The sequence below is a fragment of the Gossypium hirsutum genome, chromosome D05 (assembly GCF_007990345.1).
Source record: "Gossypium hirsutum isolate 1008001.06 chromosome D05, Gossypium_hirsutum_v2.1, whole genome shotgun sequence".
NCBI classification, from domain to species: domain Eukaryota; kingdom Viridiplantae; phylum Streptophyta; class Magnoliopsida; order Malvales; family Malvaceae; genus Gossypium; species Gossypium hirsutum.
Window position 1 is genome coordinate 680,805 of NC_053441.1, and position 16,592 is coordinate 697,396.

The 16,592-nt window shown below is 29.3% G+C and overlaps 1 protein-coding gene across 1 annotated transcript; it reads right to left on the reverse strand.

Annotated features, from left to right (window-relative positions):
• Positions 1-243: 243 nt before the first annotated feature.
• LOC107903315 (diacylglycerol kinase 4) lies at positions 244-4,511 on the reverse strand. The gene is made up of 12 exons (XM_016829332.2): positions 4,027-4,511; positions 3,829-3,951; positions 3,379-3,516; positions 3,200-3,285; positions 2,978-3,065; positions 2,576-2,651; positions 2,403-2,485; positions 1,802-1,872; positions 1,509-1,586; positions 1,132-1,219; positions 757-873; positions 244-596 (listed from the first exon to the last, which is right to left on the reverse strand). Exons 1-12 carry the CDS (start codon positions 4,312-4,314, stop codon positions 438-440), a joined length of 1,395 nt encoding a protein of 464 aa, XP_016684821.2. The 5' UTR covers positions 4,315-4,511; the 3' UTR covers positions 244-437.
• Between the last annotated feature and the right edge of the window lie 12,081 nt (positions 4,512-16,592).

The following is a 16,592-nucleotide window of genomic DNA, read 5'->3' on the forward strand; positions in this document are numbered from 1 at the left end:
TTAAAGTTATCACATAAACTTATTTCTTTTTTTCTCTAATACATTACTTTAATGTGTGTATATACATATATATTTGAAAGCGGTCCATAGGTAATTAAAAACTACAAAAATGCGAAGAAATTATTATTAAATTCATTATGTTGCATAACTCGAAATTTAAAAACCCATAAATAAAATAAGATGACTACAAGTAGCCATCAATCAACTCAAATTAAGTACTAGCAAGAAAAGGGGAACAATTGCTAAGATAAATATAAATGAAATTCACTGCAAATGAATTTTGATACAATAGATTCACTATTCCTAGTTTGATACTTTCATTTTAGCCCAAGTTCCTAGACACTAGGGGAAAAAAATATCAACACAAATACTATAATAATTTACAAGCCCCCTTGAGTGACACCCACGTCTTACATTGACTTGTTGCCTAAGAAATGTCACTCTCCATTAACCAGTACTGATTGAAAAGGAACCCTGTTAATCTCCACAAACGTCGAATAATCATTGCATATAGGTTGTTTCCATGGCTCACCATCCATTTGCATAAATGCTTCTTTCCACTCTCCACCTCTTATCTCCATTCTTATCGATGCAGCCTGCAAAAAGAAACGTAAAACTCATCACTAGGAACTACCATTTCAAGAAACAATGGCACAGTAGAGAATACAACATTGATTATCTGTAAACAACTTTTTTATTTATATGTTTCACCACTTTTGACTTGTTACGAGGAAAAAATTATATAGGTTATAGTACCTGCGCTATGTGTTTTGCAGATATAAGTTCAGTCATTACAAATGATGCATGCCATCCTTCCTTTAAACCAAAAATTTCTAGAAGACCATCATCAGAGCGTGCCTCGACAAAGCCCCTCTGCAAAAATGAACAATGAATATTGAAGAAAGTTCAAATTTGGAATCCAATCAAACCTGCCAATAGGCTAAGAATCGCATCTAAGACATGGGTCTTACGACATAAGCATATGCTGCAAAGTCGGAAAGCAATTAAATTTACATAATTGAAGAACGATGGTCGACCATTAGCATCATTCAGAATGTTTTGTGGAACTAATTGATGACCTTTCATTTTAAACTGAGCAGAGTTCAACTTTCTTGAAGAAATGTACTATACCTTTTCCAAATACTTTGGTTTTAGGTTACCCCATGGGTTTCGTCCACTTCCATAATTATGAAGATTTAAAGCAACAACTGCCCTCACACTAAAAAGGAACGGTAAAGAATTAGATGATGATTAACTCATAATCCATAGCAAGCGTAGAAATGTTCTCCATCTATGTATTTGATATCATAGTAACTTTAGCAATATAGCTTGGTATGCAGAAGCATCCATAAGAGAAAGATTAAGATATCAAATAAACATTATATGGTTAGATAAGAACTATAAAGGCGAACAGCTGATAAGTAAGAGCAATAACTGCCCAAAAGGATGCCTAAAACAGTTAAGATGCGTATTTATGACGATGTAAAATTAATTACTTTGAAAGGTACCTTTTTGGTACTGGAATCTGCTCCCATTCCGTTGAATTGACCTTTTTAACATGCATCTTTAAAATGTTCTTGAGTCCCCTGCATTTACAAACATTATTTTGAATATCACTACCAATTACCAGGGCCTATGCCCTGGCTACATTGTCTAAGGAACAAACAAACCTTAACAAAATGCTTGTTATAAATACATACAAACATGGACAACAATATATACATCATTATTATTCCAAAAAGAAAAGAAAAGAATATGCCCATTCTAGGATGAGAGGCAAGCTACTATCAGAATATCTAACCTTAAACTTGGATCACTTGTGCAAGTTGTGAGAAACCAACCCTGACTGCAACTGTAACCAGAGTAGATAATCTACCATAAAGATAGACCAATTGCAATTTAATATTAGTTTTAGCAAAACAAATCAGTGATTGAAATATTTTGTGCTTAAGAGAAATAATGGGAGAATTAAGAAAATGTTCAGCATAAACCAAAATTATATTTAAGCTGTTTTATAAGACCAATCAGAAGACAAAAATAAAAGCTAAACATCCAAGCATATGTACCTAATATTGCATACATCTTTAGTTCTACAGTAACCTCATACCTCTTCCATTTGCTGCAAAAGCACAAAGTTAGGACCATATCAACATGATATGCTCTCGGTGTTGTCAAAGGAACAAAACACACTCAAGGCGCTAGAACCTTGATACTGCCTAAGTGAAGGAGTAATATATCTATATATATATATATATAATGAGCTTAAAATATACGGTTCTGTTAATAAAACTCTAAATGGCAGTATTAACATAAAGCAGCTTCAGACTAAAAGATAAATGTTTAACATTCACAACAAAACATTCTTGAACGTGAAGTCAAATACGTAAAAGAAATCCAAATACCTTATTCGCAAGAGGACCCTGTGCAAGGTGAGGTTTCTCATTACGAAAATGATGGAACCCATATGCAACTTTTGCATCCATTCCTGTATGTAAAATAATAATAACATGAAAACACCATAAGCATGAATGGGAAGAGTTAAATTTATTAAACTAAAGCTAATGGCATGCCATACCTATGCTAAAATAATTATAGAATACTCCTTCATAGTAGTTCACTTTGTCGGGAAGGTCTCCCTCAATCTCCAAAGTCTGCAATCACAGATAAGATTTTTCCCATTTGTATTTAAAATTCCACATCAGATGAGCTATATTGGAGACATCAGTGTAGCGTATGTTGATCTATGATCTAAGATGTACTCTTTATAATTATATTATCAAGTAAAGATAGATATATGCATATTTTTAAAATTGCATTCCTCTATGTTATCCTCAGAGTATATTTGACAAATTCCGATAATACCAAATTAATAAGTTAAAGCAAATAAAACTTTATTAACCTTCACAAGACTCAGATTAGGCATCAATTTTCAGTTTATTAAATGGAACACAGGATTTAAAGCAGAGAGATTCACTACCTTATCAAGAGAACACTCTTCTGCAGCCTTCAAAGAATGGGGAGGATCAGCAACTTCACCGCCAGGCATTTGCACCACAACATGCCAACTGCATCATCAAAGAACATTTAGTCAATAGTGAATATAATGAAACTTAACAAACAGAAGGCAGTCACCTAAAACCTTCAGTATGATAAGGAAGCAAAACCTAGTACTAGTCATCGTGTAATAATGCATGCTTACCTATCCAAATTGGAAACTGGACCTACACTAGCTCTGTGCAAAGCTTTTTTAATACCCGATTTCCAGGTGAAAGGATATGAACCTCCCTACAATGAAGATTCAAAGCATAAATCAAGAAAGAAAGATAAGCAAATAGTCAACAACATGATCAAATTTCATTATATAAAGGAATATCGTACCCAACCAAAACTTCTAGACAAGTCATTGCCTGTACCAAGTGGAATGATAGCTACAGGAGGAACTGGCTCCCGACCATTTTGATTAAGTTCTCCAAGACATCCAAGTACCCAACCAACAGTTCCATCACCTCCAGCAACCTGCTCATTTGTACCGTCTTAAAACTTAAAAGTTCAGCTAGGAATGTTCGATTTGTTAACCGTTTTGCTATTTGTTTTTGACTATCTAGGAAATTTCTTAAAAGGGAAAACAAAATCGTAATTGATCAACATCTAACCAGTGAATTAAATCCAAGTATACAAAATCAATTTTAACACAGCCATTACGTATAAAAGTAAAATCGTGTGCTTTATTCAGAAAATGAAAAGTTATTCCAATCAGAGGGTTCTTAATAAAAATAGAACAACACAGGGAAAGACAAGTATACAAGTAAAAAGCTGGTTGAAACATACCACAATTCTAATGTTCTGTCGTATCTCTTTAGCACAAAAATCTCCATCGTTAGCCCACTTCTCAATGCAAGCCAAACCATACCTTACAAATTCATGTGGCTTCACATCTTCAAGGTCTAATACCTACATTTCAATATTAATAAATCTTCTTAAGTCGTATGAAACGATAAAAATGTAAACGAAAAAAAAAAGTGATACCTGTTCTTCGCTGATTAATTTTTGGAGACGCTCTTTAAGCAAGGGACCATTACGTCCGCCACTACGGGGGTTAATAAAAACGATCATAGGGGATTCAGGACAGGGAACATCAGCGGAACCACTTGAAGGGAAATGCTGGTCACCGCCATCAACGTCCTTTTTCGTAATGGAATCTAACATCGCTAAGCGTAGATACTGAGGCATCAACAGCCTTCGTCTAAGCTCATCTGTATCTATCTTAATACCGGCTAAACGGGACAAACCGTAAGATCTTATCGACTCCATCATGGAGGAACGAGACACCGTCCGTGACGGCGATAACTCACCTTGTGACGTCGATGACTCACCTTGTGACGTCGATGACTAACCTTCCGACGGCGGAGAATCCATGATCTCCAAACCTTTTTCTTTCTTTTATTAAAACAGTGTGTGAATCAACAAAGGCATATAGATCGAGGGAGAGGGCGTTTTTTTTTCCTTTTTGAAAACACGTTAGATCGCTCAATTGTTGGTTTTGTTTGTTGGGTACTTTTGGAGGGAGAACAAAAGGTTAAAATCTATGGTAAGTCCCTGTACTATTTATAAATTTTGAATTTAGTTTCCATACTTTTATTTTTAGGAATTTAATCCATTTGTTTTTCAGATTTCGATCCAATTGTTAAACTTGTCAATATTATTTTATTAAATTCAAGTTCATTGTAATATCATCTTTTGATTACATTGCTAGCAGGTAATTTTTTTTATTTCAAAATGTTACACCAATATATTTAACAAAACTTGAATTTTAAATTTTAAAAAGTAAAGGACTTATCACACATTTTAATTTTCTTAAATAAGAAATATTTATTATAGTAATTTATTAATTATTTTTATAATAAATATTTTTGTGAAATATACACATAATTTTGTGCATGTAGTAAGTAAATGCAAACTAAACTCATTTCCGGCAAACTACTCGTATTAGTATTAATTAAAATCTATACAATGTGGTTTAAAATAGTAAGTAAAATATGATATTATAGCATAAAAATAATATACACACTTTCGGAACACTTTATGAACAACGAGTCTAATTTTTTATGGTACATTATAACTAATCCATCTAATTATTTCTGTAATATATTATTTATGAATAAAGTAATTGAATGGAAATGCAATTATAAATTTTAAACGTGTTTAGTTGATAGAGTATAATTACTTTATAATTCTCATATTTGGTGGTAAAAATTATAATTACATAATTATATAATTGATAATTTTATAAATATATTAATTACTATAAAAAATAATTTCTAAATAAGTGATAAAAATTAAACTCAAATCATCATATATGTTAGGTTAGTCTAAAAAAATAGTTGATAATATGATTACTAAAAAAATAGGAAGAAAAATAAACATCATATGTAATTTTATCTAATTGTTCTTAGATTATTCCTTCTTTAATACTTAACATATGCTCTAATCATCATTTATTGGTCCATAACCAAGTTTATCATCATTTGAATTTGAATCTGATGATTAAGATTGTCAATATCTCCTTCCTACAAGTACTACTTGAAGTATGAATCATCTTAATTCCACCTAAGATTGAAGTTATGCTATATTAAGGTGATAATATTAATATGAGAAATATTTGTTTATAATAATAAATGTATTCTCAACAACATTTTGAATCCCTAAATGACTCAAATTAAAGAGTTTGTGAGCTGTCTACGGTGCCTGGGCGTGGCATCATTCTTTCAAATGGTATCATACCCTACGAGATGGTGCATAATTAACATCGACCTTATAATATTTGAGTTCATAATACAAATAGTTAGTAGCTTTGATTATAAAAGCTTATATAAACTTAATTTGGAGAAAAGCTTATGTTAGGTTATATCCCTTTTTGTAATACATAAATTGAGTAAAAAATATAAAATTTATATATAACCTTTATAAAACAAGATTTTTTAAATTGCCCAAAACTTTTATAATGTACACTTCTTATAAACTATAACATTCTTTTATGTATAAGAATTTTTTAGCGATAATCGTTTCAGACACTAATAAGTTTTCGTGCTTATAATATAATTGTTCTAACTTGCATAAAATTATTTTTAAAAAATTAGATTTGGGTGTAATTACCTAAATAATTACTCCAATTCTCGCTCTCCCTTTAAGAATTGAAAAGTGTAATTAGGTGGTGCTCTAATTACATTCGATTCGGTGGGATCCATCAATTACAATGATTACTCAAACATGCCACTCATGTGTAATTATAAAACAATTACACCCAAATAATTAAGTTTTTTACATATTAAAACTATGCAATTAAGAATAATATATAAAATATCAAATAAAAATAATAAATAAAATCATAAGAATATTTTTTGTATAATAGAATTTTTATTGGTTTGAATTATACAATTGAGTATAGTAATTATTAATAATATAGATTGTTTTAATTTAATTATCATTTAATTAGTGCTACAGTAATACAACAATTAAAGTCAAAATTGTAAATGATTACTAATAATCTATTGTTATTTTTTATAAAACACTTAGATTGTTTAATCTCAATAATGATTTCACTTATTAGAAAAATAAAAATTATATTATAATTCATAAAATTTAAATTGGTTATCAATTTACTTTTTAATTAATAATAATACAGCAACTGAAAACTAATAATTCTAAAATATTTTTAATATTAACATTAATTAATTTAATTTAATATTAATTCGATAATTTTAATACTTTAAAATCATAATTAGTTTTATTTATTATTAGCATGCACATATAAATTAAATAAAAAAATTAATCCCAGTTCTCAAAATGGTTCTTATATTTTTAAGTTTAATATTTTAAGATATTTATATAAATTTTCAAGATAAAATTGTTTTTTTTACCTTTACTTAAATTCACAATAAATGTTAAAGTAATCCATCCTTAATTACACTTTCATTATAATTTAAATTATTTAATTTAATTAATAAGCATTATCTTATTATTTTAAAGTATTTTATTATTTTATTTACATGAATTTTGTAAATATTAAAGTATAGATCTACAGTTTATTTATCTTTTTTAATATTCGTACCTCTTTGTATAGCTTTCTTTATTCTTATTATCTACATCAATGGAAAGCTCTCATTTCCCTTCTCTTCCACAATTTAGGTTGTTTTTCATGAAATAGCTTTGAACATCACAAATCTATGAATAAAAATCTAGATAGCTTTCTTCTCTAATCCTCGACGTTGATTGTCAATTTTGAATCTAAGATATGTTCTTCTACTCATGGATGGATATTGTAGCGACCATTGAATCGTCGATTGGAACTCGCTAGCCGAACTTTAAAAAAGAAAATGAACAGCCCAATGACTTGAATGAAAATTTTTGAATGATTCAGTAATATTTTGTAACTTTTTTAAGTTGAATGGCCAAAATGTAAACTTATTAATAGTTAGTGACTTCGGGTGCAGTTTACCCAATAAGATAAAACTCCAAAACTGAGCATATTTGAACTTCTAGTACCCATTTTTTGGACTTTTAATACTATTGAAGTATACCCAAATTCTATTTATTTGGGCTGAATATAAATAAAAATGACATTTCTTTGAGATTGGATGTTGAGACAATAGTGTTTGCCGGGTCCAAGGGCTACGAGAAAGACTACCATATCATGATTTGGGCTATATTTATGTTTACTCGTTAACCGTCACCTAACTAATTCAAAGTGAGTGAGTATATTGTTCTTGTAAATTGTAATAACTACTTTTAATGTTGTTTTCACATCAGTTTGATTTTGTCTTTGTCACGTTGATTCTAGACAAGACCGTCGGTGCGCTGTTCTCGACGTTTTTAGTAGTGTTTTTTATCTACTGTTTACCAATATATCTATCAACAGCGATAGAAAGAAATTTGATGTTTTAGGTTACCATTTTTCACGACTTTGAAATCAAATACTAAGTAATTTTATTGGTCTTCTATTTATTGCAATCCGGGACGTGGCATGTCCAGATTAGATAATATCACTTCCATTAAGATAATTTTATATATCTCTATTATCTTAACCAGTAGTTAAGGTTTCGATTTTTACCCACTACTGCATTAACAGGATTACAGAATGCGAAAAATTAGTTATTGGGCTCGCTCCAGTTGATACCTTAAAAAGTAAAAATAAAAATTGAATTAATTATGCAATTTTCATGTCAATAAACATTTCATATAACTCGAAACATGTAATCGCACTTAAAAATATTATATTTAACATATTTAAAGTTTGAATATCATGATTTCTAGTTTTCCTTGAATCTTCTAGTTGACACCTCTTTTACATCAAAATGAAAAAATCACATTCATATTTATTATGTCGTGAGTTACCTTAGTCACCTAGACATTAAATGATTTGGGCTATTCCAATGAACTCCTTGCAATCAACGTGAAAAGGACAAAATATAATAGGGCATCTAATTGGTTCGTACAACTAGCCCTAGTTGACTAAAATTGGGGATATAAAAGCATGTTACCGCCCCCCTCCCTTTGTTTTCATCTTTGAAAAAAATAGTCAAAGTTATTATTGTGTGCCCTTATTAATTGTTTTCATTGGGAAATAAATTTTAAATAAATAAAATATGAATGTTAATTTTGCATATAAACATTGTTCTAATAAGTAATTGGGTGTAATTATATACATAAAATTTGAATTATGATAAATTACATTGGCAGTCACTCAATTATTGGTAAGTTTCTCTTTTGGTCATCCAATTATTCGATTTTGTCTTCTTTTTCTTTGTCATTAGTTGTTAAATGGCTAACGGAAAGATTACGTGGCAAGTTTTAAAATTGACATAATAACAAGTTTAACCCTCAACATTTAGTCTTGATCATTTCACTTAAAAAGTTAAAAAAATAAATTTATCAGTTAAATTAACTCTTGATGCCACAAATAAATGTTGAAGATTTTTTTATTTTTAAAATAAAGACTAAATTTACATAATATATAAATACTGTAGGTCAAAATTACTATTATGTCAATTTTAAGAATTGCTATATTATATTCCCTTTAATAAATTAGGGGTTGATAAAGAAATAATTAAGTAACAAAAGAAATATTAATAGTTTAATCACTAAGAGTATAATTTACTCAATTATTTTTATTTTTATTTTAGGGTTTAGAGATGAGCTGACAGTAGAGTTAAGATGATGGATATTTACAGTGAGCATTGTTTCTGTTATTGTGAACCTAGAGAATTGACATTATTGGTTAAACTGGTAAAATATTAATGCACATTAATGTGCATTTATTGCTTTTTGACAAATTGACAATATGGATTTGCTCAAGGAAAACAACTTGAGGCTAATCCTTTTACAATGTTAGAACTAAGTTTCGAGCTGCCCATAATATATATCATCTCTATTTATGACCAATCCATTTGCGGCCATCATATATGAATCTTGGTCAACAGCCAAATGCTATCAAGCTTTGAATATATATATACGTATTAAATTAATGGGTAAAGTATAAAAATAGTCATTTTTGTTTACTTCAGTTTACATTTTAGTCACTTACGTTATCGCTTTGTTACGAAGTGATCATTCTACTGTTAAACTCCATTATCTCCTTAATGACAATCTTATGTGGCAGTCCAAATTAGTTTTAAATGCCAACTTGGATGCCCAATTACTGAGATGAAAATAGGTTTTTAATTTGGATTGTCACATAGGACATCTAAGTTGACATTTAAAACTCATTTGGACTGCCACTTAGGATCTCAGTTAGGGAGGCAACGGAATTCAACGATAGAGTGACCATTTCGTAACAAAACGGTAACGTAAGTGACCAAAACATAACATTTCAAACATAAGTGACTAAAATATAATCTGAGATAAATAAAAATGATTATTTTTATAGTTTACTCTAAATTAATATATAAAAACTAATTTATCAATCTTTTAAATAAAAGATACAAAATGTAATTTAACTATTTAGAGGATATTAATTTTAAATAATTAAAATAGGTGTAAAATAGGTGAAGCGGTGGAGATAGGCAAGGCTTCCATCACCATAGAATAAATGAAAAAGAGCCGAAAGCAGATTCATGTCTTCATCTGAAGTACTTTAAATGCAGTGCATGTTATATTAAAAAATAAATAAATGTGTCACAAAAAGCATTACAATCACACACACATAAAAAAAAGAGGAGGAAAAGTCGGAAAAAGGGGTTTTATTTTTGTGGAAAGAAGTTAAATATAGTTGATGTCTTCACTGTATTTATATTTGGTATTCCAACTCCAAACTTTTACAATAATTTTATTTGTAAATTGGCAATGTTTCTTTTTCTTTATTTTTTAAAGATAATAAATATTGATTTTGAATTTATTGGATACCACAACATGTTTTCCTCCTGCACTATTTCAATTGAACTGAAAATGAAAATATGATTTTTGTTTTTTTAAAAACGAGGTGTAACTAGAATTCTGCGATGATCCCGGGAGTTGCATGTTGCGTTCAAAATGGGGGAAGTCATCATTTTTCCACGTGCATTTTATTTAAATTTCACCTAAGGAGTTCAACATTATGCAATATTTTTAGGTAAAAGAATTAGATTTTTAAAATATACATTTTAAAAATTTTGGATAAACGTCCAAATATGTAATTAACTGCTACAAAATAACAAAAAAAAACACTGTACAATAACTTTAAGCTATGCAAACAAATTAACCGCAAAGTGAAACATTAACAGGATCAGTTCTATTAATTGGTCTTCCTTCTAAACGAGCCCGCACAATCTCTTTAATCTGCACCAATACAACATCTTCAGCCAAGAAAGATACACCAAAATGCCTCTTCCATATCACATACACATATGCACTCTAGAGGTGCTCATGGGCCGGGCGGCCTGGCCCGGCCCGAAATATGGGCTTGGGTAAAAAAACGATGCCCGATTAAAAAAACGGACCGGGCCTCGGGCACCACTTTTTTGGCCCGGGCCCGGCCCGAATATAATAAATATTTTTATTTTTTATTTTTTAAATTTTAAAATACTTTTAAAATACTTTTTTTAAATTTTTTAAATTTTAAATTTTTTTTAAATTTTTTTTAAATTTTTTTAATTTTAAAATATTTTTAAAATACTTTTTTTAATTTTTGTTTTAATTTTTAAAATATTTTTTTGGTATTTATTTAAAAAATGGGTCGGGCCGGGCCGGGCCCGGGCTTATGAATTTTTTCCCGGGAAGGGCCTGGCCAAAATTTTAGGCCCATATTTTGGGCTGGGCCGGGCCTAGGACCCGGGCCAAAAAAAATTTTTGGGCCCGGCCCATGAACACCTCTAATGCACTCCAAGCAAAACTTGAATATAGCAACAAGCAATGACTTTTCTTTAAGTTTCAATATCACTCGAGCTAACTCTTACCTTCAAATTCCCACAGCCCTATGAATGGAGCAAAAGTGCAAAATTGACTGCCACACATTCCTTGAAAAACTGCACTAAAAATAAAAATGTGAGCATCTCTCTGCCGCATCCATACTGAAAAAGCAACAAGAATCAACAGAAATCCCAAAAACAAGCAAATAATTTTCTTAAGTTAAAGATTTAAAAATATAATATATTAAGTTTTTAAATTTATCTAATTCTTTTTTGTTTATATTAAAAGATAAAAACAATTTTATATTTTGCTTTGCAAAAAATACAATTTTATCTCTATTATCTAATAAAATTGGTGTATGATTAACTCATAATATATACTAAATCATCGGTTTAATGTATATATATAGATGAACTCTCATCTTTCATATTTGAGGGTTTATTTATTAATTATGTATTTTTTTGATAAATTCTTATGATTACCTATAATTGTTCTCAAACATTTAAATTAAAAAAAAATATACATTTAAATATACTTAAATCCACATCATTAAGAATAATAGTGCTAACTAAATTAAGATTTAATTTTAACCCAAAAAATTTAAGGCTGAATTAACATTAATTATGCTAGTGATTAAATTTGGTAATTGAATACTAATGTATAACAAATATTAGAGAGGAGATTAACCCAGGTTTTACATGAATTAAATTTCATCTAAACAATAAAATAGAGGAGGGGATCCCTTCCACCCTTCATAAATTCTTTTATGATTGATATTTTAATGATTTAATCATTAAAATTATTAATATTGATTTAAAATATTGTTTATATATATGTTTAACTATTAAAGTCATTTTACAAAAAAATAAATAGTTAAAAAGATTTTTTTACTTCAAACTTAATATATATAATCTACATGAATGAAACTTAAAATTTAACTGTTTGATTGTTAAAATATCAATTATAAAAAAAATTGTGCTTTGTACTAATGTTAGTGGACCACTCTCCTTATGTTGAGGATTGACCCAATTAAATAACGAACAAGTAAAAATAGCGGAAGAAATTGAGAAATTGAACACATAAATTTAACGTGAAAAAACCCCTCCAAATAGGTTAAAAAAATCACGGGCAAATATAATTTTACTATAATGTCAAAAGAACGAAGAATACAAAAGATGGAGATAAAATTATACCCCGAAACCTGAAAATAAAGAACCCTCAAAACATAAACACAAAATTCTCCAAAAGTATTATGAGTTCTAATATTTAATGGGTGTATTTTCTAAAGTTATAAAAGAGCCTATTTATAAGCTAAATTCGTAGGTCAAATAAATTATGTTAATAAATGCTAAATATATTATACTAATAAATATTAAATCTTCTAGAAAATTTTTTTATTTGATTGAAAAATGATAGATTTAATAAAAAACAGTTAAACCTAACAAAATTGATTCACTTAGCAAAATATATATAACATATAATTCAACTCTTAATATATAATCATCCATAATATTTGTACCCAAATTGGTTAATTCGTTAATTTTGTGATTAAGTTAGCCATTTAATCGATGGTACTTTTGCATATATTAAAATATATAGTTTTTATTTTGGGTACAAATATAAAAAAAATAAAAGTATATATTACGTCGCCCCTCTTTCCCACCTTTCTCTCGTGGGTGAGGGGAAAACGACTCTATTTATTGCAGCTAATTTAGGCCCTACCCTACCCACATAAAGCTAATGGGCCCAAAATAAGAAGAAAGGGAATTTTTTCAAGAACATCATTCTAAATATCTACTTCTATAAATTTGTTATTCGTTAAAACTTATTTAAAGTATATTATTATGAATTAAGAATAAAATAAAAAATGGGAAATAATAATCATTTTTATTATTTGTAAGAGACGAAACAATATAAATGGTTAGGTCATGACTTATTTTTTTCGCATACATCAAATAAAATAATTATGAAAAATAGATTGACTTTAAAATTATTTAGTAAAGTCGATACTTACATGCTTATAGGATTTGATCCAGACAGGTGTCTTCTTAAGAATTGGTGACTTTAAAATAATTAGTTGTATTTGATGGTGAATGGATAATTTGTTGTGGTGTAGTATTTCTCAAGGCAAAATGCTCCAATTTAGCAAAGTAACTCCTTAATTACATGTATGACCAGCTCCTCTTCTATGGTCATATGAATTCAAACACTGTATTCATTTTCACCAGTCTTTTAGTTAAATTTAAGGGCCAAATTTAATGGGTTCATAATTGGAGGAGAAATTTCTTCAACCCTGTTTCACTTTTTAAAAAAATATATAGTAAACCTTTGAATCAAAAAACCAAAATCATACTGAAAATAGCAACCAAATTAATCAAAGAAATTATGAGTGGCCACAAAAAGTTTATATTCAAAAAGCAGAGTGATTTGTCTTGGGGCTGTGCGACATGCTTTTTCACTTCAATGGCTGATATCTGGGTTTAAGGGCTCAGCTTTTTTAAGAAGGGGGGAGGGGGGGTCACAAGACAGTATGGGCGCATGTTTGAAATGCCATTTGTCTCACTTTTTCTCTCATAAAAACAAACACAAAATCTCAAGTACTCAGATTTTTGGTTAGTTTGCCCCTTCTTTTTTTCTCACTCGTCCAATTCCAAAACCCCTCTTCTAACCGTAAAATTCCCTCTGTATATATATTGAGCTGTGACCAACCTTTTTGGACCTGTATGTATCTAATTTGTACCCCTTCACAGTTTACAATTATACAGCTTTTATGCTGTAAAGGTTTTAATGTCTTTTGGGTTTTATTTTGTCTTTGCCTTTTTGTCATCACCCCAACTCTATGAAAAAAATGGAGGGTGCCGTTTTCAAGGGTAATTTATTATTTACAAAGGGTGCCTCTTTTTTCATTGAATTTTGGCTTTATTAATTAATTACTTAACAAGCATACATACGTAAATATGAATATGTATGTAGGACGACGATGATCTGGACAAACTAATGTTGAATTTGAACACAATGATAGATTCATGCTTTCCCATGTGTGAAACAAGCGACGCAGTACATTTTTTTTCTCTGAAATTCAACTGGTTTTGTATGCTTTAATTTGTGTGTTTGTGTGTGTTTCGTTTGTTGTCTGAAATATATGCAGCTAAACACTGTTCCGTTTATAGTAATTACACAGTTTAGACGAGACCGCATCACTTTGACGGTTATGTTTAACTTCCCTTCCATCTTCTTCATCTATCTCGTTTTGTTGTTAATAAAAAAATAAAAAAAAAAGAAGTTAAATCACTATTTTCAACTTCAACTTCAACTTCGCAACAATTTTTGGCTTAATTTTTTTTATATGAGTCCTTCAACTTAAAAGTTGTTCCTATATTGAGACCCGAATTAGGCAATTCTTCTTTATTGGGGTTTAATTTTTTTTTTGTCCAACTTAATCCTTGAACTAGGCTATTGTTCTTACATCGAGGCTTAGAGTTTTTAACAATAGAAAAGATGGAAATTTTAACAGAATGATCAATTTACTCTTTGATCTAATGTATAAGAACTAATTTTTCTATTTTTTAGTAGAAAGAGTAAAATGCAATCCAAATTCTAATATATTAACTTCCATAGTTCTTTTACGGATCTTGGTAAAATAATATCTTGTGATCTATATCACTATAACTCTTAAAAAAGATTTAGATCCTAAACCCTTTTGATAGGAGCACTTCAACTAATGACTTATGAGTTACGATTTTATATGATTCTCTTTTGATATAAACTCGAGTACATTTTTTTCAGATCTGGATAATACCATCCTTCCATGGTAGGGTTCTTCACACGTTAAGAAAATATGTGCTTTGAATTAATTTGCTTGACTTTGTACCAGTTTTTCCTTTTAACTAAAGTATATTGCCAGTCTATAGAAATAATGGAATCTAGTTAAGCACTTAATCCAAGCTAAAGAGGTTTCTTCTTATATATATATATTTGGAAAAAATAGGCTATTAGTAGCTAATAGAAATGCTTGATTTTTTTTAGAAGTATGTAATTTTTAAATTCATATTTTGGTCATCAACTTTAAAAAATTATAAAATGATCATTAAATTATTGAAAGATTTTACTGAAGTCATTAGACTGTTAAAATTGTTGTTGTATGATTTTTTTTTATTCTCACCTCCAGCACCACTCGAAAGAGAAAATATTCAAATAATTTAATGACTATTTGATAACTTTTTAAAACCTAAAATTAGGTTAGAAAAATTGAAAAATTTGAAATTAAGTGGGTTGTAAACATTATTGCCAAGCTAGCTAGGGGACTCCAAAGAGTAGCTTTTAGTCTCCAAACATGTAAAGTCTTTTTAATTTTGCTAATGTTATCTCATGATACTATAGCTAATTAGCTCCCTATTTATATGAACACAGCATCCTTCCGTTAACGCATTTGAGGTCTACATGTTACCAACTTCGGAGGCCCTAAAATAGTAAATATACCCACAGTTAATGCATAAATTATATATCATATGAAAATATATATATTTAGTGCAATATTTTCTGATTTTATTTTACAATTTTTACATGAAGTATGCACCATACCCACCCTTCATTAATTCATAAAGTTGGTATTTTTCCTATTTTGCTTCATTATGTTAACAGTTCCAAAATCTTGTAATAGCAGTCTGGTCCTGTAAATTTCACTATTTATATTGTTTTTTACTGCATTTGATTCATTATAAGTGAAATCATATAAAGGCAAGTCGTAAACATGAAATTTTAGAATTATATACATGTGTGTGTGTAAACAACAAAATTATTTATCAAATAAAACAGAAAAATGGGTAGCATGCAATAAATTAGGAAAACCTTACATTATTCAAGATCCGTCAAATTAATGACCATATTTATCAAAGTGATGATTCCCTTGTCTTTCTCAATGTTCCCAATGGGCATTTAATCACCACCTAAAACTAATGCTTCAATTTATTGAATGTGAAGATAAGGATGACTCGTGAACCAAATTGCATTTATGATTGTAGTTGAAAGTGGGCTATACTCAATATTGTATTCAATGCAAATTTTTTTCCAAATGTGTAGGTCCTTGAAAGTTTTATGATTTGCAATTTCATGGTTACCACCCAATTAATTTCATTTGTGAAATGGGACAATATTGGTGAGCATTTAAGCATACTCAATTCTCGAATTTCATCTCTTTGGTTGCTCAAAGTACC